Source organism: Glandiceps talaboti, chromosome 16 (assembly GCF_964340395.1).
Source record: "Glandiceps talaboti chromosome 16, keGlaTala1.1, whole genome shotgun sequence".
Lineage (NCBI taxonomy): Eukaryota > Metazoa > Hemichordata > Enteropneusta > Spengelidae > Glandiceps > Glandiceps talaboti.
In genome coordinates, this window is record NC_135564.1 from 13,468,713 (window position 1) to 13,496,511 (window position 27,799).

Consider the following 27,799-nt stretch of genomic DNA (forward strand, 5'->3'; position numbering starts at 1 on the left):
ACCATGCAGTAATTGTAACTCAGTGTATTAGCAGCACGCACCTGTCGCTAACAGTTGGGATTTGGCAAAGATAACTTTAAAAGCTTACCTTACGTCTGTCAGACATTGGCTACTAAACACTCATGTCTTTAGTAACATAAAGGAAACATATTTCATAGATAGACGTTTGAAGGCATTCAATAATTACTACTGTATGTAAACAATGTATTTCCAGTCCATTGCAAAGTAGCATGTAAATTGTTCAATAGTTAACATTCAATTTCTCATTGTTGGATTCTTAGCACATTTTAGCATCGACCCGTGTGACTCATTCACACTCTTTCCTCTACAAAAAACTTAGACAGCGACACGTTTATTTCTGTAAGCTTGAAAATGAGTTGCAATTATACACATAATATGTGCGATCCGATAGATTTATTTATTCATAGTTCCTTTTCATGCCATTATTTTATTATTTCATCCACAGAGATTTACCTCATTAGAAAATAAAAGGTTGGTAAAATCGCAGAGAGTGCAGGCAGTACTCTCCGAGGACTAATTTGGCAATTTGAAAGCTTGCTTTACGAAATCCCTTACGGAGTCATACTACAGGTGTGACCAGACCACACCACTTTGGATCGCCCTCCATCATGATGAAGAGAAAAGTGGTCGAGAAAAGCTGCCAGGGATCGCCGGAACATCAAACATTAGTGGCACAGACAGAGTGTTGTGATGTTGAAACAGTGGGGGCCTTTGGCGTGTTCGTTCTTTTCAACTCGCAATGTAAATTCCACCTAATTCAAATAACGCGTCCATTTTGGGAGGAAATATTGAGGATGAGGCGGAAGGGAAGCGATCACTGCTAAAGCGTCTCTATCCTTGGGCTATCAATTCACCTTCACGTGTAGCTTTTAGCAACTTAACTATTATTCATAAAATAACTAGATATATCAATACAAAAAAGGCTTCAATTTGGTCATTTTGTAAGCGAGTGCAATACAAAAGCGTATTGAACAGGAAAAGTAATCCATCAGGCAACAAGGCAAACATATTTTACATTATACCCACATTAAGTGGTTGCATTAAGCAAAGTGAAGAAAGAAAACGCTCTGACACATACAGACTCACACAATCGATCATATTAATTTAATATTGGGCAATCTTTCCAAATGCTAATGTAAATGTCATAAAACTGCACTAAATTGATTTAGTGAACCCATTGTTGCATTTCAATAGTAACAGTCACTCAAACAGAGTTCCCCACTAACATATATTGTATTAATAGAAGGCGAAATCAACTCCACTCTGCCTGAGGGACTATACTCAATCCATGTTGACATACCGCTTACTTCACCCTTGTTATTGCTCTTGTTCTCGTCGCAAGACAAATAACACGAGTCTACTACACGGCGTAGTCCGTCTGCATCTCCCAAAATAAGTCTTTTTTCCTGCCAATTCACCGTCGACACTCACATGCAACAAACACAACGTTTTTGTGTGTGCGAAAACCCATAGACGTATATTTGTCTGACCTCACCGCCCTCAATAACACTGGAAATTTGTCAACGCCACAGAACAGACACAAGACATACACAACATAATTGTCTCAACATTTCGAGGTCCCTTACAGCTGGAAAAACTACAGACGCACAGCACAATGGGGTAGGGCTTTTATCACGACGAACCACAACTCGCGATAAAAAAAAATATCGGCAGCTTATTACATAAACTTATAATACCAAACACGAAGCGTTGTTGAGACCGAGTGTATCAACAACTGCCGGCTGAAAATACTCCAAAATACGGGGATCAGATTTCACACAGTCTTTATCAACCCATCGATTTCGAGTAATTTGAAATTTGCAACGCGTTTTCTACATGTATTGACCAACAACGATTTTCCTTCCCTTTCACCAAGCGAGGAAGGAAACATAACGCCAATTAATAGGCTAAGGTGATTTCGATTTTCTACTACTCGTATTGAAAGTAGGACTTGCGTGAAAAGCAGGAATATCGCAGCCAAACTTTTCATTCAATTGGACGGTGTTTGCCAACTATTCAACAATGTTTGAAAACATTGGCATAGTCGTATCCACCGTTTAGCTTACATTTGTGGAATTGATAGACAGCTACATTGAAGGCTCCCGTAACTTATTAGCTGTAGGAGACATACCCTAATCACGACTAAACAGGTAGAGAACAATACGAGACATGCCAATGTGAGTTTCTATTGGTACATTCCATAGATAGACTACTTAATCCGGGCTAAAGCAGCATTGTGTATAATGCCAAAGCTTATGTAAAGAGCTTGCTAAAAGCTTCGCCGAAATGTCTTATGGATCAATTAATCTGAGAAAGACCATGTGTATTACATACTTAATACACAATTTGAAAGAAACCACTTGCAACTTTTTGATGTAGTTTTGCAACGACAGTACCACTAAGGGAAAACTTTTACGAAAGCTCCATTGATCTCGGTACAGGCGTAACGTGTTGGGAAACATTTGGCCATGAAAAGAAGAACCCTCACGTGTCTACTTCTGAACACAAATACGGTATGGATTTAGGAAATGATATCACGATTTGATGTCCGAAGAGACAAGAGGGCATGTAAACAGGTCATTCAAGGGACGCAGAACACCGTTGCGTGAACTGCGCATGTCCGTAATGTGACTTCAGGCTTCATTTACCTGACGTTCTCAATCATTCTTCTGAAGAGGTTGAGTTGCTATGGCAACAAATGGGCGTGTAAAATGTGAAATCCTGTTGCCGGACACAATGATAACAAATGTAGTTACACATGTCTACCTTGTAACTACGATGATTTTATTTGAATGGACGACTTGCGTTGATTAATGCTCATTCCTGTCACAGCCTTCATTAGACGAAAAAGCGAGCGAGAGAGAGAGAGAGAGAGGGAGAAGGAGAAAAAAAATGATATTGGTTTATCCCATCAAGTCACATGACCTAAATAAAATAAATCGAAATATTTACTCAATCGACAGTTTGCTGTCTGCGGGAGAAGACATTTATCATCGTTGTGTCACGTGACCCCTACAAATCATAGCGGTAGGTTGTTGAAGACAGAGTACATTTTGGTAATCGCCAGACATGTAGTACATATGTCGTCACCCTGCACTGTCACTCTAAACACGTATCAAGTATATATATATACTATTGCGTCATTTCAAAGGCCACTTCACCATGCCTCATATAATCGTTATACGCTTAAAAAATACAAGGACATTGGCGTTGGGTTGATGTCCGTACAGCGTACTTGAAATCACTAAGAGTTCTTTGATAATCATCAGAAAATCGCCATCGTCACGTACATCATATGGTTTACAGATATTTGCATTCATAAAATGTCTAGTACATGTCAACAGCAGAACAGATACTGAGAACTCCGTGGTGGATTTTTTTGTGTGTAATAAAATCAAACATTAAAAGGCGAATGCGCTACAAGTTTTAATACTGAGTCGATGCTATAGAGCGCCCCCAAGCAAGGCAGTGGCGCAACACTTGACTACACGTACACCGGCACCGCCGCTTTTCAGAGAGTGAAGGGATGTTGGCTGGAAGGATATAAGGATGTTTGAACAAAGTAGTCTATTTTACAGTGCTTTATTACATATAATAAAGTTGGAAAACGGTTGAGTAAACATACACATCCAAACAAACACTAACGCACCCTAGCACGCGCCCAGTCATACATAGTCCCCCCCCCCCAACATATCCATATATACATCGCACGGACAAACGGACAAATACGTACATCTGGTGCTGTAGTATGTCCATGGTAGATATGTGATTATAAATACCTTTTCATCATCAATGAACATGATAACTTATTGGAAACCATGGTAACAGAAAATAGGAATACAAAAACTTCTAGAAATGAGAACATAATAATCCGAGTCGTTCAAGAAACTATTTCATCGTCTTCTTATTCGAATCAAAATGTTGATGACGTCATTGAAAATAGCAATTATATTGTGATATTACCTCGATCATTTCCAATTTACAAAAATGATATAATATTATCCATGATTGCTCCTAGTTGAATAAATAATTTAATTTATTACTGAAAAAATCGTAGTTTTTAAACAAAAGTTAGCAAACCTTAAAGCTTTCTAATTTTAAACTAAAAAAACGTGAAAATGTACAAGTTGGATATGACTGAGCATGCAAGGTTTTCAGAACCCGCCTCCTAAGACTACACGTTTTGGTATCCGTAGGATTCCACGGCATATAGATGTACCCCTTGGAATGCACATACAGTATCTGCCCCTTTGGAGTGCACGTGTACGTACTCCTTAAGAATCCGTAAGAACACACGTATGGGTACTCCTAGGAACCGTATAGATATGCACAGTAAGTATCCCTAGGGGGTACATGTACAGGTAACCCCTGGGAACGCACAGTGAGTACCCCTAGGAATACGCAAATAAGCATCCATGGTAACGCACGTATAGGCACGTATAGGCATCCCTAGAAATGGCATAGCTAGGTATCCTTAAGGTATCCTTAATGTGCATACAGTGCCTCCTAGGAACATACGTATGTAGGTACCCCATGAATACATGCACAGGCCCTACAAAAAAAGCTATGCAAGGCTCTTTGTCATATTGAAGCATGTAGATTAAGAAGAACGTTCTTTTCAGCAAAAGACACAGAGAACAGAACAAAAACAGATGAACAAATTGAGCTTGTACACATCTGTAGCTATGTGAACAACCGGACTGTTGCCCTAGCTTCAGTGATATGAACAAGACTGGCAACCCTAAGTTCAGCTATATGAACAAACCAGACGACTGCCCCTTGCTAGCTTCAGTGGTATGAACTGGACTGATAACACTGGCTTTTAACAATTAAGATTACCAATATTATAATATCATGAAAATCGGACCGGGTTGTAATTTTTATTTATGGGTAAATGTGAAAGATAATGAAAATATAATTTCCTATTTTTTTTTGTAAATTAGTTGACTACAGAATTAATACACCTGAATTCATTAGGCCAAGTATTTGGTAACCTTTTTCTGATATCCCACACGATACACTGAACCTGAAAGGTAAAGTTCTCAAAAGCTATGGTCTTAAATCATTCAATTCCTTATACGAATTAACATATACAGCAGTCAAATTCTGGGAGAAAAAACACAAACTAGTTTTTTTCTACAATGTATTTTTTTTTCTATGATAACCTTAAAGTGATGACGGTTTATAACAATATTGAAAAGCACTTGAACAGTAGGAAATACAGCACCATTTGATGTTTTCAACCCATATGATATTGATATGTTACTTATTGTAATCAAATCCAGCTTTCATAGAAAAATGATACACCCTATATTCGAAATTTCCATTAGACTGAAAATGATTGGATGTGAGAACGTTCTGAATATGGTAATATTATCAAACAACCAATCAAATGAACCCTCTCGTACATATGATTGGCTGTGGGTACATGTCGTGAATATGCTAATGTTAGTAAACATATATTCAACCAATCAACTAGTATAAAGAGTTAGTAAATGAATAAATAAATAAATTAATGAATATAATTATAAAGATACAAATCAAACGCAGTCAGTTTAACAAGAAGCATTTTCTTAGTTTTTGTACACATTGGTTGTCATGATTTCAAAATTGTATTTCTCAAGGTACAATGAAAATTGATCAAGCTGAAAAATAAGAGGAACAGAATGTCTTTGGGAATAAGACATGATTGACAAGAACTTCCTGAGGCTCAACACATTCCTACAGTTTGTTGGTTCAAAATCAACACTAAAAATATATTTTGCGACCATGAGAACACTCTCGTGATTTATTTGTTGTTTTTTGGATTTAAATCACAATGGGGAATTATGTTATGACACTGTGTTCTCATGGACCACGAATATCTTCTCCTAAGCCAGTCGTCAACGCCCAATACCTCATTTTGCAGCTCGGTCAGTTTTCACGGTAGAGTTGTCTTCTTCATTCTGCCTTGCTATGAAAGTTTACAAAAACGAAGCTTTAACAATTCGGTCATTCAATGGCTGTGTAGGTCTGAAGTTATCAGCTAACATACCATCGTCACCTCTCGCTGGAGTCTCTCCCTTGTGATGAGTTCGTAGTCGACGAAATTCTTCCATCTATCAGAAAAAAAACGGACATAAATGACGACCCGAGATAAGTTTCACATCTTTCTACTGTTGTGATTTCCAACAGATTACGATCAAAACACAAGAAATGATTCGTTTTTGGCAAAAGAGTTTATTTATTCGCTCATTCTCGTTAGCAAGAGCGTAAAATTGTTTCCTTGCGGACTTCCGCGAAGGTGCGTTATTCAGAGTTGCCGTAAAGAGGACAGCGCTTAACGACAATGGTTTTACTATGGTAGTCGGCGTTAACGTTGCCGTAAAAGGGACGATAATTCACGATAACGATTTAGCTTGACGTATCAGTATGTGTAGAGCATAGAACTTTGAGTGAGACAGCATGACAACAGATGAAAAGTTTGGAATACCATAATCTTTTTAAAATTAAAATTAGTATTCTGGCTTAATTTGAGCCTCGTGGTATTAGTATGTGTGACAGTGTGGTCATGTTGTGGATGTCTGTAATGTCACAGTTACAGAGGCCTGGCTTAGACTTGTCGATCGTCTGCTAAAGCTGTATAGATGTAAAGGACACATTTTTGAGACACTTTTGTTACTTATATATACTGTCACAGAAGCTAGTCAACCTGACACAAAACGTCGTCTGAATTGACAAAATTATCTCTCACATTGCTACATTTTATCGCCTGGCTATCTCTAGCATTGCTACATTTTATCGTCTGGCTCGACAAAATTGTCTCTAACATTGCTACATTTTATCGTCTGGCTTGATGAAATTGTCTCTAACATTGCTACATTTTATCGTCTGGCTATCTCTAGCATTGCTATATTTTATCGTCTGGATCGACAAAATTCTTCCCAACATTGCTACATTTTACAGCTTAGGCCAAAAAAAAAAATATGTTTGGTTCTGGTCAGCGCGCGCGTGCCCTGAATACCCCCGCGTCGATCCTTTTTTTTCCGATAATTTTTGCTTTCCCGTTCCTTATTTACAATTCCCCGTCGATCAACACTGTATGCAAGGCTAGCGGAAAAATTTAACTCGTGTGATGGCGCACTTCTATTTGGTAACGGGTACCCTTTTCTTCTAGTACTGTTGCATACCCATAACCCCCCGTACGATATGTGTACGTAATATGTACGATGAGCGTGGTTGATGGGAATCACGGGAAATAGTGTGTTCACTGTGCTAGGTGGTAAACCGCTCACATGTTTCGAAAATGTCTGAAGTTTGAGTACGTCGTGAGCAATCGAAATGTTGATATCAATTCAGCTGACTTTCGAGGTGTTCTTAGTTCTGGTGATCGTTTCGTTCTGCCTTCTGAATACAAAGATTTTCCTGTAGCGTAAGCAGTTAGCTCTGGATGTATGCGCTACGATGTTCGACACGTCTTTCCAGCTGCGATGAGATGGAAAGACGTGTCGAACATCGTAGCGTATACAGACTGCGTATCAGACTGATGACGGACGGTGCTCGAAAGAAAACACTGCCTCCTCTACGTCCGTTGGACAGACCTATTTCTCATTATTTAACGTTACAAGTTGCACAATGACATTATACAGTGGTTGCAAGGCAAGACTCATTATTATCTTGGATGGGATTATAACTGCAAATCACTGGGCGATAAGATAAATTTGTAAATGTGACTAGTGATGATGCCCTGATGGATGATTGATCCGCATCGTACAAAACTTGCCATACAACAGTGCCAACTTCCAGAGTTGTATGACATCTTCCGAGAGCATGTAAAGTGTCAAAAATGTGTATTTACTAATTTGCAAAAAAAAAAAAAAAAATTACGAAAAAAAAAAAAAACGCGCGTCGTCGCACCACTTTAGAAAGTTTACCCTGACCAGAACCAGATTATTTTTTTTTTTTGGCCTTACTGCATTCATTTTTAATTTATAAACAGAACTTCTGCTATCATGGCAATTTTCTTCACTAAAATACAGATATCTGTGCGTGTGACATAGGTGAGATACTGATCTTTACCATACGACAACTGATGATAAGCTATTTCATGAAAAACAAGATTTTGTTTCGCTTGATGGAACACTTGCACTTGTTTGTTTAAATCAAAGACTGTCTTTCAATATTTTTGGCACTTTCTCTGTCATATGACGGGTATTTTGAACCCGGTGTTATTTTTATCTGTCACGTGGCAAGTTATGACGTTGAATAACTCGTATGTTGCTGGTAGATAATTTTGTATGTTGTTAGACATTCCGCCTGTAAGAAATTCCAAAAACATATAAACACTACTATCACAGTTATGGAATAGTCATACCTCCACGTTCTGATTCTGGGACAGGCTTTGCATATAGTCACAGACAAGTGAGATTAGGACTATATGATTACGTTATTTTTGGTATTAATAAAAACAATTCAAAACTCACAAAAGTTACACAATTTATTATGTTTGTATGACATTCGACAACGGTTGATAAAGCCGCCTTAATACTATATCCGTAGACATACATAAAATCATGTATACTTCGCAATGTATATTGTTATTATTCTTATTATTGTCTTACTTAGCCAACAGGGTCTGAATTAATGTACCTGTTTAATCATAAAGGTAGTTTGAGTAACATACTTATAGCCCGCTTCTTGAAAATATCCCTGACCAAAGTATGATTTCTTTGCAACTATCGTTCCTGAGGAGAATAATTCTTCGAACGTCAGCATACATAACAATGTAAGTCGAAATTGTTAGCCTGAGCTGCCAAGATTGAGAGTCATTTGGGTTTGATTACACACCACTCTTTAGCATTCCTACATTCACTAAATTACTTCAAATCGACTGCTTCTAAACTTAAACTGTAATCCATTTACAAGTAACCGTCCACATTTCTTGTATGTTGTTGAAGTAGAACACCATATGTTGTAAAATCCCTGCCTTTAGTGTTGACATGTATAAACATATTAGAACAGTGACAGGAATATTAATGCTACGACATTTGTCAGTGGAATGTCAAGTTCTCAAGGTATTACGACTGGCTGATCTCGTCAAAACTAAATGTCGACATTTTCTCTCGTCTTACTAACCAGCTGTCACCCACAGAACAACACCATGTCAACCACAAAGATATACGTTACTGTGCACGTTTACATGTAAAGCGGGATGTCGTCAAGGGGTACCGGAATGTGACGTGTTACTGTACGTTTAACGTCAAAGGGTGTTGGCATATAAAGATGCGTTATTGTACGTTTATCTGTCGTCAAAGGGTACTAAGGTACCAACATGCGACGCATTTCTGTACGTTTACACTTGACTGTTGTCAAAGGGAATCGGAATGTGACGCGTTACTGTACGTTTACCTGTATGGTGTCGTCAAAGGGTACCGGAATTCGAATCAAAGGGTACTCGAATAAAATACTTTACTGAACGTTTACCTGTGAGTGTGATATCGTCAAAGGGTACCGAAATATGATCCATGTGACTTTCTCACTGCATGGAGGTGTTGTCAACGAACCGGTGTAAGTCCAGAAATCTCTCAAAACAGGATCTGACGTACGACAAATATAGGGAAAACACATCAATATCAACTAATAGGATGTAAATAGAGTTAGGATGTGATTTTCTCTAATTAAACGCCAGTCTTTTCTTTGAGGAAAATATTGCGAAAATGATTAGTATACGTAGCTTAGATAGGAGGACGAAAATGGACAAAGTTGTATTACGATAACTAACATCTCAGTCAGGGTTGCACTTTGCACAGAGCACGCAGTGGTATGATTCTTAACCAGGAGAGCAAAGTCGAAGTCAGGCTGGGGGTAGGTATGCGGACAAAACGTTTTTGGCAGCAGATAAGATGTTGATATTTTCATATAGTGTGACGTCACAGTCACCGCTGGTCTGAACTAACCAATCAGAGCCACTTGATAATAAAGTGAATTAGGTAATTGATGTAATTGGATATTGGATGTTGTAAGTGACACTTACCTGGCAGCAGGCAGTTTGGGTTGAAGGCTGTGGTTACTGTAACTGACCTTCCCTGCACAAAATACAGAGAACGTAGGAATGAGTCGTCATTACTGACAAGTTAGTAAATGAAGAGTTATTTGCCTGAATTTACAAGACATTAGTCGATAGTTGACTAAGATTCAATTTTACAGTGGCGTCTTTAACCTAAGACCTATTGCCAATACTGTGGGTTAGTCCGAGATTTAACGTGAATTCACATGTTATTAGTCCGAGATTTGACGTGAATTCACTTCTGGTTAATCCGAGGTTTAACCTGAATGTAACTCTGACCACTGAGGGTTAAATTCATATGGAAAACAGTAGGAATATTGGAAGGACATAATCTGAGCATATACGCTGTTTGCAATAATTTTGTTTATGGGGTGGGGGTAGGTTTTGCTGCATATTAAGAGGTACCTGAAGTGTTCAAATAGGCCATTCCAAACTACAAACCGGAAATTGAGAAGGCAGCGCCCTCGTTCAAATTGGGGGTATAAGAGCTATGTCCATTGGTATTCTGTATTCTAGGTGTACATCAGGGATGTTTTTTGTATTGTTCAGACATCGAGGAAAGCAGCAGTGCTCTATGATTAACCAAGTTACCTATGTCATGTCTACCCCCAAGGTACACACAGACAGGAAGTAGAGCGCCACCATGGCAAACCCGGTATTTAGGAATAATACACATGCGATTTGTCGACACGTCTTTTTTGTATGCGTATAATGAAATGTTGAGGAAACCCCCTAAGCTATCACCTACTATACGCTTACTAACACCACCACAACATGCTTTTTCATAAGATGCTATGTATCGTAACATTCTAAAATAGTGTAACTATGGTTTTAGAATTTAGAATTTAGAATTTGTAAGTATTTTCACCCACGTAAAACATTATAAACCCAACTCGGTTGTACTATTATGATATACAACGCCGCATGACATATTGATAAGATAAAACAAATACATTGAATACCTGTGAGGCGACATGTTCTTAATATGATGAAACCGAAACACTTTTTCGGATTAATATAGGCCTAAACCCTTCTTAATCAATATTCGTGGGTAACAAGCCTGACCGTTAGACACTAAGGAAAAAGATGCGAGTTGTTGGTTTCCGTAGTAAATGTTACCCGAACGACACGAATCTAAATACCGAGTAATTTCGCCTAAATTACCTTAGAGTATCAATTTTATATTATCTTTGATTCTTTGACTTGAGCACTTCAAGTTTAAAATCACACTAAGGCGACATCGTAGGTCAAGTAAGTAAGTTAAGTAAGTAAGTGATTTATTTATGAAAAATATAATGCCATTGCAGGCGAACTTAGCTACCGTTATTAGTATTCCCCTGAAACCATGCCCGAATCCTCTCTATAGAGTATGTAAACTACTCTTTTGATGAAAGCTGTCATGTCACTGTTAAACTAACCTCAATACTGAAGGACAAGGTCATCGCGAGACTTTGAACTTCAGAGAGAGCTTAGATCAGACATAGACCAGGGTCAGACTATGGATCAGGTAAACATCAAAACACGGTGTTTTGTATTAGAATAGCTAATCTTTGTGCCAAATTTGAATAAAGCCAGTCTACCCAATGTCTTCTTGGTGATTGATGCTAGGGAAGTGGGGGGGATGGGTATTGGGGAAAGAATTTGGACAATAAATATACAATTCAAACGATGTCACCTGATCTTAAATAGAGAGTCATCTAGCACTACCATAAAATTGCTACATGTCATTGTATGGCCAGCCAGACAATGTTCTGTTTTAGGTTATTTTGTTAGCAAGGACGTTGATGGTGTTGTAGTAGGAATACTAATTATCGTAAAAAAAAACCAAATAAATAGCAAAAATAAACAAAAAATTCCCAAAAGTTCGAATGAGTTGGCAAATTAAAATTACTCCAGTTTGAAACCGTGTACACAAGTATTATAAAATGAAAATTTCTTTCAGTCCACAACATACAATTGTAAATACACAAATTCAAGTTCAATTCTGGTGTTTTAGTTTAACATATCAGACATGCCATAAACTTCAAGTTGCAGGCTCATATTTCATGAAAACATTACCATCTCTATCTAACGTGTATAGCACCATACCCATATCTTATCTTTCATTGGTCTATAACCCCCGCCATCTTATTATGCATTGAAGTATATATAAATATATATATATATCAATATTTAACTTAGATCACACCACTACCTCGTGTCACCTTATATTGTATTACTTATCCCCCCCCCCTCAACCAATGGTTTAGGCCCCCCATCTTACCTTGTATTGGACTGTCTCTAAGTGGTCGGTAAAAGTACGTAGTCCATGGTGTTCACGTCCAACCTAGAAAACACAATCACAAGCCTAAGAGAACGCATACAATTTTTAAGGTCTTAAACATCAAGGTCAAAGTGTTCAAGACGGTATGTGGGCATGCGCATTAAAGTGTCGCAGATGGAAAAGAAAATCAAATGTTTGGCCATCTTCTCGACGGATGTTGATTTTTTTTAAATGCTTAGAAAAACTAAAATTATAGTAGCATTATGATGAGTACATTTATTATATCATTATTGGCACGTGGTTGAACATTGCAATTTTAACGGGCTTACATCATGACGTCACACTTACCTGGATAAAGAGGGACATGATGGTTATACCATCTGGTTTACCCTGGGCTTCTTCAAAACAACTATAGCGTGTATTATTCCAGTGAACCAAATGAAGCTGTGTGAAAAAAAACACACAATTTATATAGAAATTAACGGAAAGTTCATCGAATCGAAAATTATCGCTGAAGTCTCGTCAGCGGCAATGTATACTACACTATGCAATGGGGCTGTCGTCACGTGTCAAGAGCGAAACACAAGAACTAAGGTGGAACGATACAGTTGGGAGTCGGGATGTTGATGCCTGTATCCCGGTTTATGCATGCACATTATTAAGCGCGTATTTGAGTACATTTTTGCATAAACATGTACTCGGATCATTATAGTGGTCTGAGGCATGTACAAGTACATGTATAGCAAGCATATATTACATGGATACTATTAGTAAGTGAACCTACACACATATATATATATAAATACTGTGTACGTCATCAAGAGTATAAACTACATCATAAATGATCTCGTATTACAGATCATTTAATACAGTTTTTAGTGAAATCGCAAGAATACAGTATTTCCATTCTCTTTATAACCTGTTAAATGGCTCGACAACAGAATTCGTTGATTGAACAACAACAAATGCAAATGTAACCCCATCCAACAAAACACCATCACCACCTATCACCACCAATGCCACTACCATCATCACCGCTAACACCACTACCACCACCGCCACCACCACCATCACCACCACAACCACCACCACCACCACCACCACCACCACCGTCGTCGTCGCAGTCTCGCCTCCATCACCACCATCACCCCCGGCTACCCCCACCCCACCACCAGCTGTAGCAACAGCAGCATACCAAATAAACAAACACACACACCAACTAACCAACAACTAAACAAATCAATGCCTAGTTCCGAAAGTTGTGCATATATCTCCGTACATACCAACAATCAAACGCTCGTACAGTCGACAGGACAAAGAATTATTGCGAATATTGAATCACTTCACAGTAAAGCTTGCCAACCGACAATGATCTTAATGATAACGGATGTAAAAAATGAAATATTTGCCAATTTAGCGTTGGTGATACAAATAATCGACAATAATGGCAGAATAAATTTGCACTGCTCAATTACTTTAGTACCTTGCCTTTCCCGAACATCTGAAAATTACTAAGGGCATTCAAATCAGTGTACTCACTGAGTGCTCTTTTATATCGTGACGTCACACATACATATTTGGTTTACGTGTAATTTGTCTGGGTGACTGCAATTGAACATTATGCATACAAGTAAAGTCGTGTTCTCCGTTTGTTGTTGGGTAAAGTGTTTTCAGTAACTCGGTGAAGAGGAGGGGCTAGGTCTGGAGGAAGGGCCAATGTTCATCAGTGACTTTTACTTCAACACGCCAATAGTTGTGATTGACAAGTGAGTCAGTTAGGAATGAGAACATGGGTTACATGCTTAAAGAGCCCATTGTACATATAAACTTTTAATGGTTTTCTATTAGTAGTATTTGCAAACACATCGGTCAAGTCTTGCTCGTAAATTTTAGCTTTCACCAGAGTGCAATTCACTGAGACTACAGTTGGGATTGAAAGAGGGCATATAGATCAACTTCTACAGATAGTGATAAACATGGCGGGGGTTAGGGGGTATCTGTCATACATTCATCCTTAAGAGTGGGGGGGGGGGGAAACGAGGTACAAGTAAAGCAGAGATGAGGAGACAAGTGGGACAGAGAGCACACAGACAGATGGAGCTATAGACGACAGACAAACAGACAAAGACGGATACATACAAACTTGGGCAGAAGGAAGTGACATATACACCGAACAATGACGACCAGTGAGACAGACAGACAGACAGACAGACAGACAGACAGACAGACAGACAGACAGACAGACGGACAGATAGAGACTGACAGTTGGCCAAAGAGATACACGATTTTAGGATAAAAAGTGATATATGTGTAATGCGAGAGGCAAACGATATGCAGAGAGAGAGAGAGAGAGAGAGAGGGGGGGAGAGGGAGAGAGAGAGGGGGGAGAGGAAGGGAGGGAGGGTGGGAGGGCGGGAGGGAGGAGAGGGAAAACGAACTTAGGATACTTTAAAAGAGAGAGAAGAAGAGAAAGAAAGAAAAAAAGGAAGAAAGACAGGGAGTGAGAGAAACAGTGAAAATGATGTTTCAAATTACACGGAGGCAGATTTTATGCTGGCACACTGCTTGTACGGATACACCTGCCGGAGTGTAAACACATGGTTGCTCTTCTGTTATATTACCTAATGAAATTGAATACTACATTTACAGTATCATATAATGGGAGAAATGTTGAATGCATACATCAAATAATGTTTCACTTATTACAAATGTGTACAAGTAGAAACCATTACCCCTATCAATATCAAACGAGACACGAACCGCGGCTACAATATAATAGAACCGTTGCACTGATCAATCTTGAATATTACAATATTATTCATTTGCAATGACTTCTACCGTTTCACATTTTTGTTGTTGTTAAATTTGAAGAATGAACACGATTTGACGATATGAACTCATAGATAAATGACTAATCCTACTGGTGTTATTGGATGTTTCGTACCGAGGTGTCGAGATGCAGGGAAGGGAACTACGCCTATCGTATTCACACGTCTAGAATATGGTCACCATGGACACACAAGGATAGTAAGACACATTTTATCGAAAAATGCAACTTTTACAAGACAATTTGAAGCTGCGGTTCTCGATAAAAATTTGCTACTTGTCGGCTGCATGTTTGACATCAAAGTTGTTTGCACTTTCAGTGTTGCATATAGTCCTGCAAATTTGATATTATTCGTCTTCCAGACTAACAAAACATTGACTAGTAGACCTGCTACAGAATGTGCTGCACTTATGATAACCAATCATGCGCATTCTGGCTGATATTATATTTATAGATTATTGGGCTAACTAAAGACAATGCTCCAAATCTGATATTATTCGCAATCTGGAGTGACAAAACTTTGGCTAGTACGCAATCCAGTATCTTGCAAATTTGATATATTTTCGCATTCTGACGTACATTACAGTGCCAAGTAGATCTACTATAGACAGTTCCCTGTTATTTGTACTCTTGGCTGACAAAACATTGGCTAGTAGGCCTGCAACAGAAACTCTTACATACAACTTTGATATCTATGCCTATTCTGTATTCTACTGAGCCAATTACATGCAGACACGGTTTCAAATTTGATATAATTATTCGCGGTCTGGTATACAAAAACTTTGACGAGCTGGCCTACTATCCAGACAGTCGTGCATCTTTGAGATCTATTCACATTCTGTCGGCGACTGGCATTATTTTAACCAGTATGGCCTACTGCAGACAGTACTGCAGATTTTATATTAGTCACATGACAGTACACTGACTAAGTCTACTACAACTGGCTATTCAAATTTGATAGCTTTCGTGGTCTGGTCTGCAAAAAAACTTGGCCTGGTACAGATAGTCCTGTAAGTTTGATATAAATACAGTAGGGATATTGTGAGCTGAAACTTCATCGGCTAGGTCTACGACTGCCATGAGATTAATAACAAATCAAAGGAATAGTAAAGATAAGTGGTCCTAAGTAATACTTGTCAAAATGATAACATTTCTATGCACAGTTAATAATATTTCCTTGCAACGGGAACTAGTGTTAAATTGCTGGTCTCAATGGGGCTAGTTTTAGTCATTATTTCACTACGCTCAATCCCACAGGAACAAGCAACTTCTCTTACTGTAGACACCTTCATAGTGCTTTCTCATCGCTGGCTATCTTCTCCAGCTGTCGATCCAATACTTCACATTCAACGACCGAGGGAAAAAAACACGACGGTGTTGCCACCAATTTGATGTTTAGGTGGTGGTAGGCCTATTAAAATACACATATTGGAAAAAAAACCATAGGCACACATATATTTTTAGTCAGAACACCATTACATTGTGTAATGTAGAAGTATTTTCAATTTGAAGCAACGTCTTGCGTTTTCACGAAAATAATTCACTGATTTAATGAATCTAAGCTTTAGTATGACCACTCCAGAATCTCTGTAAATAAACTCACGCGAATTCTGTTCCATTTTCTGACAAATTAAGGATTTGCTAATTTTCGCTGTGATGGTCGAGTTAATCTAGAAGTAAACACAGTAAGTAGCTGAAGTCAATCAAAACCTTCGCCGTAAAACATATCATGTTTGCGAAATTTAGCGTGTTTTTTTTTTTATTCTACGCTTGAGCAATTCAATTTATGACAAATAACATGGGGAGAGAGTACAAATGAATGTGCGCGGTATTTAAAAGTTAGCCAGGCAGAAAATTCGAAACAACTGAGCCATTTTGTAAGCACACAAAGGTTTGGCGAAAGAAAGACAAGCGATAATAGTCATGATTGTGATAGAGTGATCGTACACGGTATTAGTACTGTTCAGCAAAATAGAAAGCCAAAAAAAGGAAGCCAACTAGAAAACTGCTAAGGTCATGCTTTCATTGGTTTCACTATACAGATTTGTCAAACTCGTGTATTCAAGCAGCCAGTGAAAAACCCTATTCTACTTGAATACTCCAAGACTATAGAAAAATGGTGTTTTTGCCAGCCTACGAACTAATGAGGTGTATGTATTACATGGTAAATTGCCAATACCCAATACAGCCGATTTCTGTCCTTCTCAATGCCAATACAACCAAGAAAAAGTACGGCCAGCTATTTATCTTCTTCATAGCGTCGCCCCTTTCGTACTTTCCTGAAAGCAGTCGTTATGCCCCCCCCCCCCACTAAAAAAGTTGTTTGGTCAATTCCATCGCATTAAATTGGAGATTGAATGGCCTTATTTGAATTGATGATACAGACGGCGATGGCGTCATACAAGCACGGAGACAGCGGAACAAAGAAAGAGTATGCTGAGTGACTCTTGTGTGAAAAAAACGCTGTCGATATTGTCAACTTTTTTACCTCGTCATCATCAATACCACATAAAGCAGACACACCTAGCGATCTTACTAAAAGCTTTTGACCAAAAATAAAGAAGTTTTTGACATCTTTAGAATGCAGAGAGGCCGGGTACCCCAAAAAATGAGCCGCGACTTTGAGGTGAGGCATAGTGAGTTAAACTTTCTATAGTGGTAGTGAATAGACCCGAGGTCATGGTAAACCTTGATAAATTTGTTAGATATTGCATTCACGGTTTCGCAGATTTATTTTTTTTCCACTCGATTACGGTCCCGGAGTCGGGTTACCCCAGTCATCGATCGCACCACCTGCATGTGCAGCTTACCAAGGCCCTGGGGTATTAACACCAAACTCCAAATTTGGAGTGGAATTTATTGGAGTGTTGGATTTCAGACTTGATAAGTGTATCTTCACCAGATCAGTCTGACAGAAGTATTCCATCATTGTCACGTGACCGTGGTGACGTTGTAAAACTGATTTAGTCCCTGCCGGCTGGCACACTTGACAGATTTTTAACATAAAAAAATATGAAAATTGTAACATATGAAATTTTTTACACTTTTGTGGTTCACAGCCAACTATTTCCTATAGTGAGATTTGTTTGTTTAACGCACACATGTTTCTGTATGGATCAAGATGGCAACAATCTTGGAGATCGTTTTTTTTATTATCGAGTTTTCACACAGCATACTTTTGACAGCTATTGGACCATGTGTATTTCCAAGTTAAGGAAGTGAATCACGGGACATTCAACACTTCATACCGACATTATCTGAGAAACGTTAGAAAAACAAAAACAAAAACAAAAACAAAACGTAAAAGAGAGGTTTCATTTAAATTTTTTTTTCGAAATTTACGTTTATTTGGACCTAATACTATCATTATAAATTTACATAAAATAGATGCTAAAAATATTATTTACATAGTAATCGATTCTCCCATTACCCTCTCCCGTTTATTTATGATAAACTATTAGAGTACCAACATATAGTCTGTCTGTCTGTCTGTCTGTCTGTCTGTCTGTCTGTCTGTCTGTCTGTCTGTCTGTCTGTCTGTCTGTCTGTCTGTGTGTGTGTGTGTATGTATGTATGTATGTATGTATGTATGTATGTATGTATGTATGTATGTATGTATGTATGTATGTATGTATGTATGTGTGTGTGTGTGTATACATTGTGTATAACGCCTACATATACTTCCATCTGTTTCTTGACTTATCATATCGAATCTTGTTATTTATTCAAATCTTGCCTTCTCGTCTACCAACTGTGAAACCGAGTCAATGCGTAGGCGGTGTTTGGGCTTTGTATAGGTATACGATTGTTGTTCATTGTCATTGTAGATAGGATGAGCTTTTAAAGTCTTTGTCACTGTACAGGTGAGTTGTTAGATACTGTATCCATGACAACTGGGCGGAGCTCTACAGGTACAAAGACTGTTGTGTTCATTAAAAAAAGAAGACTTTTGACAAAAAAACATTTATACTTTAAAATTTGTTGAGTTGCACCATTTTTAGGTACTACGTTAGGCCATATTACGTTGATGAACAAAATTCATCACAAGGACGAGAGAGTACGTTATCTGATAGAGAATCAATGCGAGAATTCGGTTTATGTTATGGTTAGTTAGTTATTTATTCGCGTTCAATCCACGGACATTGACTATTTTTCCCAAGTAGCGCTGTTTACTCTGACGACTTGGTATAATGCTCATTTCTTTGACTTACCCTTATAGAGATTAATTTCACAATTCACACCTAAATAATTCGGTTATTTTCCATTTATGAATGGAGTAGAATTTGATAGTGGAAATTCGAGTCATCTCTGAAAACGAGAAATGAACACTGAATAGGCGATTACGGTGATGAAGAGTGCCATCAAATGGAGTACATTGTGCTAAGCATTTTGTCACCGTCAAGATAGACTGGAAAAGTGGCTATGTTCTAATCCGATATGAAGACAATAATAAAATTAAATTCAAGCATGCTGCCTGGAGTGCTATTATCCCTTTTAAGTAGCTTAGAAATTGAGCAAAATATCCGCTCCCCAATTTGTCGCCGACTGATGTCGATGCAGAAGTATTCTCAGCAAGTACTACGGCTGATTGCTTTCCGGTGTTGTCAAACTGATCAACGTTTTCTACACTGAGGGACGAGTTGGTGTGCTAGCTAAAAAACTTGTTAGGGTTCGTGTAGTATTATTCCTGGAAGGATTGTCTCCGACAGCCCGGTCGTCACCATGTCTGTTCCGTGCCTTGTAAATCTCGCAGTGAACATTGAAAACTAGGTGCACACGGACAGGTTTTGTGTATTGATGCCACGACTATTAGCCGTGTAGTAATTACTTCTTACAGAACAATGGCGGCCGTGGATTAAGTAGACTACTCAGAACACGTACTCACAATAAAGTCGATATAAACTCGACGTATATCTTTATAAACTCAGTGATTCAGTTCATTTCATAGCCTGGCCATTTAAGTCAATTATCTAGCTAATAAGCCCTGTGAATGTTTAGCGCTTCATTGCTGATCATTGCTAAAATCCAATAGTTTTGATGTTAGTTCAACCACTCACTGAAATGCTTCTACATGGCTATGTTGCACTCAAAACATGCATATACATAAACTCTAGGCCACTATCTCCTCCTTCTGTCCTTATCTACTGGCAGCCACTGAGACAGCGGTTTTGTGCGTTTTTTTCTTTTATACAAAAAGCGTTGGTTGATGTGCATGTATGACGTTCTCAAGGGAACAAACCCAGATACCATCAAAACGTGGAAGACAAACTAACATTAATCGTGGTACGAGGGGCGAGACTGCAATGCTGTTGCCTTTTAGTGGGAGAAAGATTTTCAATTTTCCAAGTAACGGCATTACTATTTTAAGATGAAATCTCAGGGGCTCAGATAGAATGATCAAAATACAATAATCTTTGATCACAGTGATAACTAGAACGGGGATAATTGCCACAGTTGGCGTAATATACTGGTCTTTTCGAACCATGCAAGCTTGATGACTGAATCGTTGCTAATACAGGGATAACCAGTAAACTGTCTCTGTAAAGCTTTTTCCCCCTCAACTCCATCGGCAAAGTCACAACCAGCAATAAAACAAATCATTCCAACAATGCTTGAAATGGTGCGGAAATATGGTTGCTATGGTAGCAATCTTTCCAGTCTAGCATACTCCCAATGGTCGAGATTGCCGTTAGAGTCTAAATGGATGAAAGTTTAATCTACACGAGTGCCCTCCCCAACAGGATCAAATTAGCCGAAAATTGGCTTGAAAAGCAAGCAGAATTACATTAGGTAAGATTAGGAGCTGAATAGGAGATACAGATGGAAGAATACATCATGGCGCCAAGCTAGGCCGTAGGTCACGCATATAGCATTTACTGCCATAGAGTATCAGTAGTCAGGGACAGCAGCCTTGTAAAGTAAACGCCTTACCAACACAGTCAATTCCTACATCCATTTATCGAATAATAAAAATAAATGAAAATATACTTTCATTTATTTATTATATTTTGAATACTTCGAAATATACAGATGGGAGCCAAACTGAGGGATAAGAAAAGTGGAGGAAGAAAAAGGAAGCTTTAAGAATATGGAAATGATGCATTAGAGGGGGAAAAAATCAATAATATGGCGACATTTCGGCCTGGAAAATGTAATTACTCTTTTGTATCAAAAGTCAGGAAATGTACACATACTTAAGTCAAAAACACTTGCAAGGTAAGTACGGATGTAGCACGTAGTTTAGCCATCAAGTCCCTATAACACAGAGAAAGCTTAATCTCAGTATTCAATATCGTTGATTATTGGGCACAATTAGTACCTTATTGCCGACATTTGTTGGCAGTGTGTAAAGTGTAAATAAGAAGGCAGACGAGAGTGTAGAGATGGCCACTTTCACCGCTAATCACAGTCTTTACAACACTAAATCTGCTTTTGAAATATTTGTGCGATTTGACCAGCATTACTGCTAATCTGTGACGGTAAAGGAGACGCTTATAAAGCCATTTGGCGTCTACGCTAACTGTCATTACGTACGTGTTACTTGCCAGTTCTACGTCAGCGATTTATTGATGCAGTCAGCGGACTTGTTAAGTCGCAACAGCTAAGAGGTAGTCCATGTGAGAATAAACTCAAGTGACGATATTGTGTGAAAACTTGCCTCGGGGGCATCATTGCTCAACTACTCTACATACAAATAATTCTGTCTGCAGACGACAGAACGCAACACCTTGGCCAAAACACAAACAAAACAGTGTATGACATAAACGTTTCTGTATCAAACACTTTCTACATACTAACAGGCTAAGCAACCCTAGATGGTGAACCCGGAGGTATTTTTATTTCGCGAATGTTTGATCAGCGGTTTTATTATCGCTTACATCTTTATCATATTTTCAATAAAAGTGCCATTCTGTGACAACCATTTCAAGTCGTTAGTGTAAATACGATTTGTTTTGTTGTTGTAATAAATGATGTTGCGAGTGGATTGCACACTTGTTCTACATTACATTATTAGCATATACTGAAGAGCGCGAGTGGTGAAATGCTTTCTAGGTGTTTGCGCGTGAAGGACAGAGCAATGAACCTGTGACTCGACTCCATGTATCATACGTAGTGTTGACATGGTTACAATTGGTGTCACTCTTTCTCATCAACTTGCGTCTGTTGCCATATGACTTTTCAAAACGTGTCATCTTAAGGAGTTAAAAAGTTCATATTGAAGAAAATTCTTGTAGGCTATACACCGTAGCGTTGCTTGGGAACGCAGTACGAACCAACTCCAGTTAACGCGGTTCCTCGTTTTTCGACTTGAGTGTTGCCATAACAATCGACAGATGTGATTCGTAGACATGACAGAAGAAAAGAAAAAGAAAATGTATCGAAAAAGCGAACGTGTGGAATACACAAACGCACGTGTTATTTTAACAAACATATATTTTGAACGAAGTGACAGCGTTTGTTTAAAAAGTCACAGTCCAGATTTGAACTTTTTTTAGGTTTCATTTGGAGACTTACATGTTCCGCTATCAACTGAAAAAAACATTTCGTCATCGCTAGTATTGCCCTAAAACCCGGGCTTGAAGATCTATCACATGGGGTGTCTAGATGTGACGATCAGATGACATAATTTTAGGGTATGCCCAGAAAATATTGAGAACTATAGAAAAAACAACTTTTTAGAGAGATTTGCAGTCATTTGAGCGTTTTTTTCAGTATTAATTCTGTTTCATGTGGAGCATTACATATTCCCCTACTGACTGAAACATATTTCGTTATCGCTAGTATTACCCATAGATCTGTAATATATCGGATATCTAAATATGACGATTCGATGACATAATTTTGGGGCATGCCCCGAAAATATCAGTGATGTCAGAACTGTATAAAAAGTGAAATCTGTATTATATAGCGTAAGTATCTTTATAGAGAGTTTTGCAGTCTTATGAAAGTAAAAAATCGATTTGGCTACCATGCATTCAGTTCAATGAGTTGTATGTTAGTCTTTTATCAGAAGGTGTCTCGACGTTGGACTATGCAACTTCAAGGTGAAGATAGCGTCATTGAACTATTTCTGTGTTCTATCTGCCGTCAATCAGGACATTTGTAGATCACGAAGTAGGGAAGGGGGAATGGCAACGAGACAGCGAGGAGACGCTTAGGAAGAAAAAACCTAGTGATTTGAATCTATCAGTTAACGGATGAACTGATACGATAGCATCTACCTTAGGCTAATAGGATGACGTACTGGACGTTTACGGTAATGAGTCAACAACAGATTGTAGCTTTAAACGAATCAGGGTAATATCGTGACAGTTCATTTTTGACTTCCGTACAGCAGATAATGGCACGGGTTTGATATTTCACAATGAAAAACGTGTCGCCTGAAACAGAGCGTTCCTGGCGCGACAGAAATCGTATCGCTACAATTTATTGTCTGGCTGAAGGAGGTCTTTCTGATATTGTTACATTTTATGGTCTGACAGGATAAAATTAACAATCTTACTAACATTGCTACATTGTATTGACTGGCTGGACAATCTTACTAATATTGCTACATTTTATCGTCTGGCTATACAAACAACCTAACTAATATTGCTACATTTTATCGTCTGGCTATACAAACAACCTAACTAATATTGCTACATTTTATCGTCTGGTTATACAAGCAATCTTACTAACATTGCTATGTTTAGTTCGACAAAATGTTTCCTGACATTGTTACATTTCATCGCCTTCTAAACAAAAACCTCACTAAATTGCTACATTTCATTGTCTGTCTTGACAAAAGTTCTACTAATATCTCCACATTTTCTCGTCTGGTTGGACAAAAATCATACTAACGTTGCTACATTTCACTGTCCGACTCAACAAAAAATATTGAATCAATTCATTGTCAGACTCTGCCAAGGTTTCAACAACACTGTAACATTTCCTCGTCTGTGTCGACGAAAGTGTTACTGACATTGCTACATTTTATCATCTGACTCGACACAAATCGTTATAAAATTGCTACATTTTCTTTTTTTGAAATTCCATTATCTTAGCCGATTATTACACTTTGCTTTTGCGTCGGTCTGCCAAGTTCTCACAAAGAATAATTATTTAGTAACACAGTAAAAAATGTAGCAACGTTTTTCGCGCCAGAAGACACACTGTTTCTGGTGATATGGTTTCCATTGTATTTACCCCCCCCCCACCAACCGCCTAACCGGTCCCACAGCTCTGCTGTAAGATTATAAACAAAAAAGACGAGTATTTGACGGCATAAACTTTATATTGCCGAAATAGTCGATTCTTTGTCACAACTATATCTTGAATGACAATTCTGAGATCGAAGAGATAATGAAAAGAGAATATCTTATCTCTTAACTAATATTCAAACCTTTCCACAAAATAGAGTAGTTATACTATCGGAGTGACTAGACACACAGATAGACTAGTTATTTCTGATAAGGTGACGGAACTAGTCTCCTAAATTGTGAAAGAATTCCTACCCATGAGGGTTTTTATGTGATGTAGATACGATAAGGTATAGATAAAATGGACATCTAAACGGTGGGGGCGTCATACATCGTTGAACTTTTGTGCATAGCGCTCTTGAAACTTTTAAAACATAAGGCTGAGGGCGCTCTTTCGAGAAGAGAACTACATTTATTTATCGTCTGTCTGTCTGTCTGTCTGTCTGTCTGTCTGTCTGTCCGTCTGTATTATTGTGATTTGAGTGTGCATGCACGTGTGCCCGTATATATCAATTGCCCATCAAAATTATGACGGATTAACTTTACGCAGCTGATACATAAGTAACCTGTCACGGCGTTGTTACACGAGTAACTTGTCACACGCTAGTTAATCAAGCAACGTATAAAACTGTTGTCACAAGTTAAAGTAATGCGTCACTCTGTTAACCGCTATCTTCTACAACAAAACGAACATGCAAAATAACAGTATGTCATATCCATGAAGCTGAGTAGTCTGCCCCACTAGAATAGTTGGTGACATTGAAGCAAGCAATGGATTTGTCAAAATATATGTACAGGGTATTACGTTTTGCTGACTTTGCGAATAACAAATGATTAGTTCTCTTACTCGTGCATAATCTTGCAATATTTCACTATTGTTTTTATTCCATGATCCTTAACTTTTCCAAAGCTCTTAAAAGCAATTTTTCTTCTGATACCGATTACTATAATCTATTTAGATGTATTTAGATACCCAAGTCACGGATTTTGTACTTTCTTCGTCGGAGAGGATCGATTCCTGTCGTGTTCGAAGATACACTCAGTGACAGGCAGCCATACTTTCATTAGTGATCAGTTGTGATTTTCTGTCGGAAATACAAGACTTTATTTGTATGATTTTTTTTCATAAATGTAATCAATTTGAAATCATAATTTTGTTATCAATTGATTAACAGCATTTCTTTTAATAGATAAAGTCTAAAATTATGTTTCAGATCACAAAAAATTACAATAAACAAGAATTTTGTTCGAGGGATTTTGGCGGGAAAATAATTGGTTTTGACGATAAATGATAACTATATATTTCTCAATGTGCATTGAGTACATTTGAAGTCAATGATGAACTTTCAGATGTTTTATCCAATCGGATAGTGTTGCCAAGACGAATAGAGCGGAGTATTTTTAAGAACACTTGCGAAATAAATAAACCTGATATGTTTTCATATATTCTCAACAACTGCTTCAAAAACGACCTCTATATTTATATTGTGCATATTTATAATATTGTAGCCTCAAGACTCACATCATCATCACCATACATTACTCGCACGTATTGTAATATCATCATTGTAACAGTTACAACATATTGTATCTTTTGGACAGATACATTGTCATTGGCATACCAGGCTTAATTTTCAAGGAGTTCGCATACAATGACATACGAAACCAGCATCACATTGTACTAGTAATAAAAGTCGCTTCACCAGGTCTCAGTGTGTGCTTCTATTGGAAAACACTAGTCAGGCTAGGGATGCGATAAAATAAACAGTGTCGTACATATTTGCAAATAAACCACACAATTAACCACGGTTTATGCTTTCGTGAATATATGGTATTAACTTCCATTATTCACCTCAAAATATGTGCATTAAAAATATGTTTAATAATGTATTTCTATATGACATACAATTTTCGTGACGTTTCTACAATGTGACAAACGCCTTAACATGCAGTGTACACATTGTTCAATTGAGTTGATTGTGTCGCATAGCAACACTTTCAACATCTACACTGATCCATCAGCAAATAAAGTCACAAACACTGACCTATTAACACAGTTTTCCAATTTTTTTTGTACATTTACAGGTTGGATGTGAAAATATCCGTGGTGATTTTCAAGGTGCGATCTCAACGACAACAGTCAACCATCCAGATTGCTAAACCATCAAGATTCGTTAAACCATCGATTGCTATTAAGATTATACTCAGAGACTCATTAAATTGATTTTTTTTATCAAAGTGGTCTGATTTTTAAATTTAGATATTATCTCAGTAGAGGAGTGTATGGTCCGAAGTTCTATCGAATGAGGTGATGTACCACGTGACCTATGGGGTGGCTCACGACCTCTCATTGGTTGTTTCAACTTTACTAGTAAAGCTATGGTGACTATTTAATCAAAGTGTAGGAATGTATAAATTATTTTTTTTTCTTTAAAGTGGACACATTAATGAGATGCGGACTGTAATATTTCGAAGACAACAGATTCTGTGTCTGTATGTGTATCCATTCTGTATCTTAATATTGTTGATGTACAAAGACTAACATTGGTTCAAGTTGTCGTGTACGTTCTGTAATTAAAGTACGGTGTCAATGTAAAGCTCTCAAAAAGGCACCTCTGATTCGAAAGCATACATAAATATTCTTTGTTTTTTTGTATTAAAAAAATTCACCATTCAGACAACAGAAATTCGTCGCTTTTTCTAATCACATGAACTCCTAGGATGCCTTCACTCTAGAACGATTGGACACAGTGATCAAAAGTAGAACTCACCTCCATCGGAAAGGCTTTGAAATTGACGGTGTGTTCCGACCCACGGTCATCCTCACGGCCCCAATGGAATCGACATTCCGCTAGTTCATATTCGTTGCCGTCAGGTAATGGCCCTCCTGAAATTACTGCAACAATAATAAATATAGAAATGTATTACTTATAAATAAGTCGCAGACAGTTTGGAAGTTTGGGGTTTACATCATAGGGGCGTGTAGTATTTTTTAAATTGTCTGTCTGTCTGTCTGTCTGTCTGTCTGTCTGTCTGTCTGTCTGTCTGTCTGTCTGGCTGTCTGTCTGTCTGTCTGTCTGTCTGTCTGTCTGTCTGTCTGTCTGTCTGCTAGACTGTCTGTTGACGCTCCTATTGTATGACGTCAGATTTCAAAGATATTCACAATTGTCAACGGGCTAAATATAATAAACATTTTGACTGAAATCTAGTATAGAGATGATACATTTGCAGCAGCAGGATTCGTATAACATTTGCAGCAGCAGGATTCGTATGATAGTTTTTTAAAGAAAAATGCAATGTAAGCAATAATACGTGCCCCTGTGGTTTACAGTCATATGTCATCTACGGGTCGAGTTTATTAAATAAGTTTCTTTACTCGGAGAACACAAATAAAACCTCGATCA

The 27,799-nt window shown here is 38.0% G+C and overlaps 1 protein-coding gene across 1 annotated transcript in view; it reads right to left on the reverse strand.

The window, feature by feature from the left end:
* Positions 1-4,802: 4,802 nt before the first annotated feature.
* Positions 4,803-27,799, reverse strand: part of LOC144447408 (carbonic anhydrase-related protein-like) — a 43,679-nt gene continuing 20,682 nt past the window's right edge. The window contains exons 4-9 of the mRNA XM_078137424.1: positions 27,167-27,291; positions 12,678-12,773; positions 12,330-12,392; positions 10,034-10,085; positions 9,484-9,596; positions 4,803-6,119 (exon numbers count right to left, since the gene is read on the reverse strand). Coding sequence (XP_077993550.1) covers positions 5,985-6,119; positions 9,484-9,596; positions 10,034-10,085; positions 12,330-12,392; positions 12,678-12,773; positions 27,167-27,291 — 584 coding nt within the window. The 3' untranslated portion in view covers positions 4,803-5,984. The remainder of the gene's footprint in view (positions 6,120-9,483; positions 9,597-10,033; positions 10,086-12,329; positions 12,393-12,677; positions 12,774-27,166; positions 27,292-27,799) is intronic.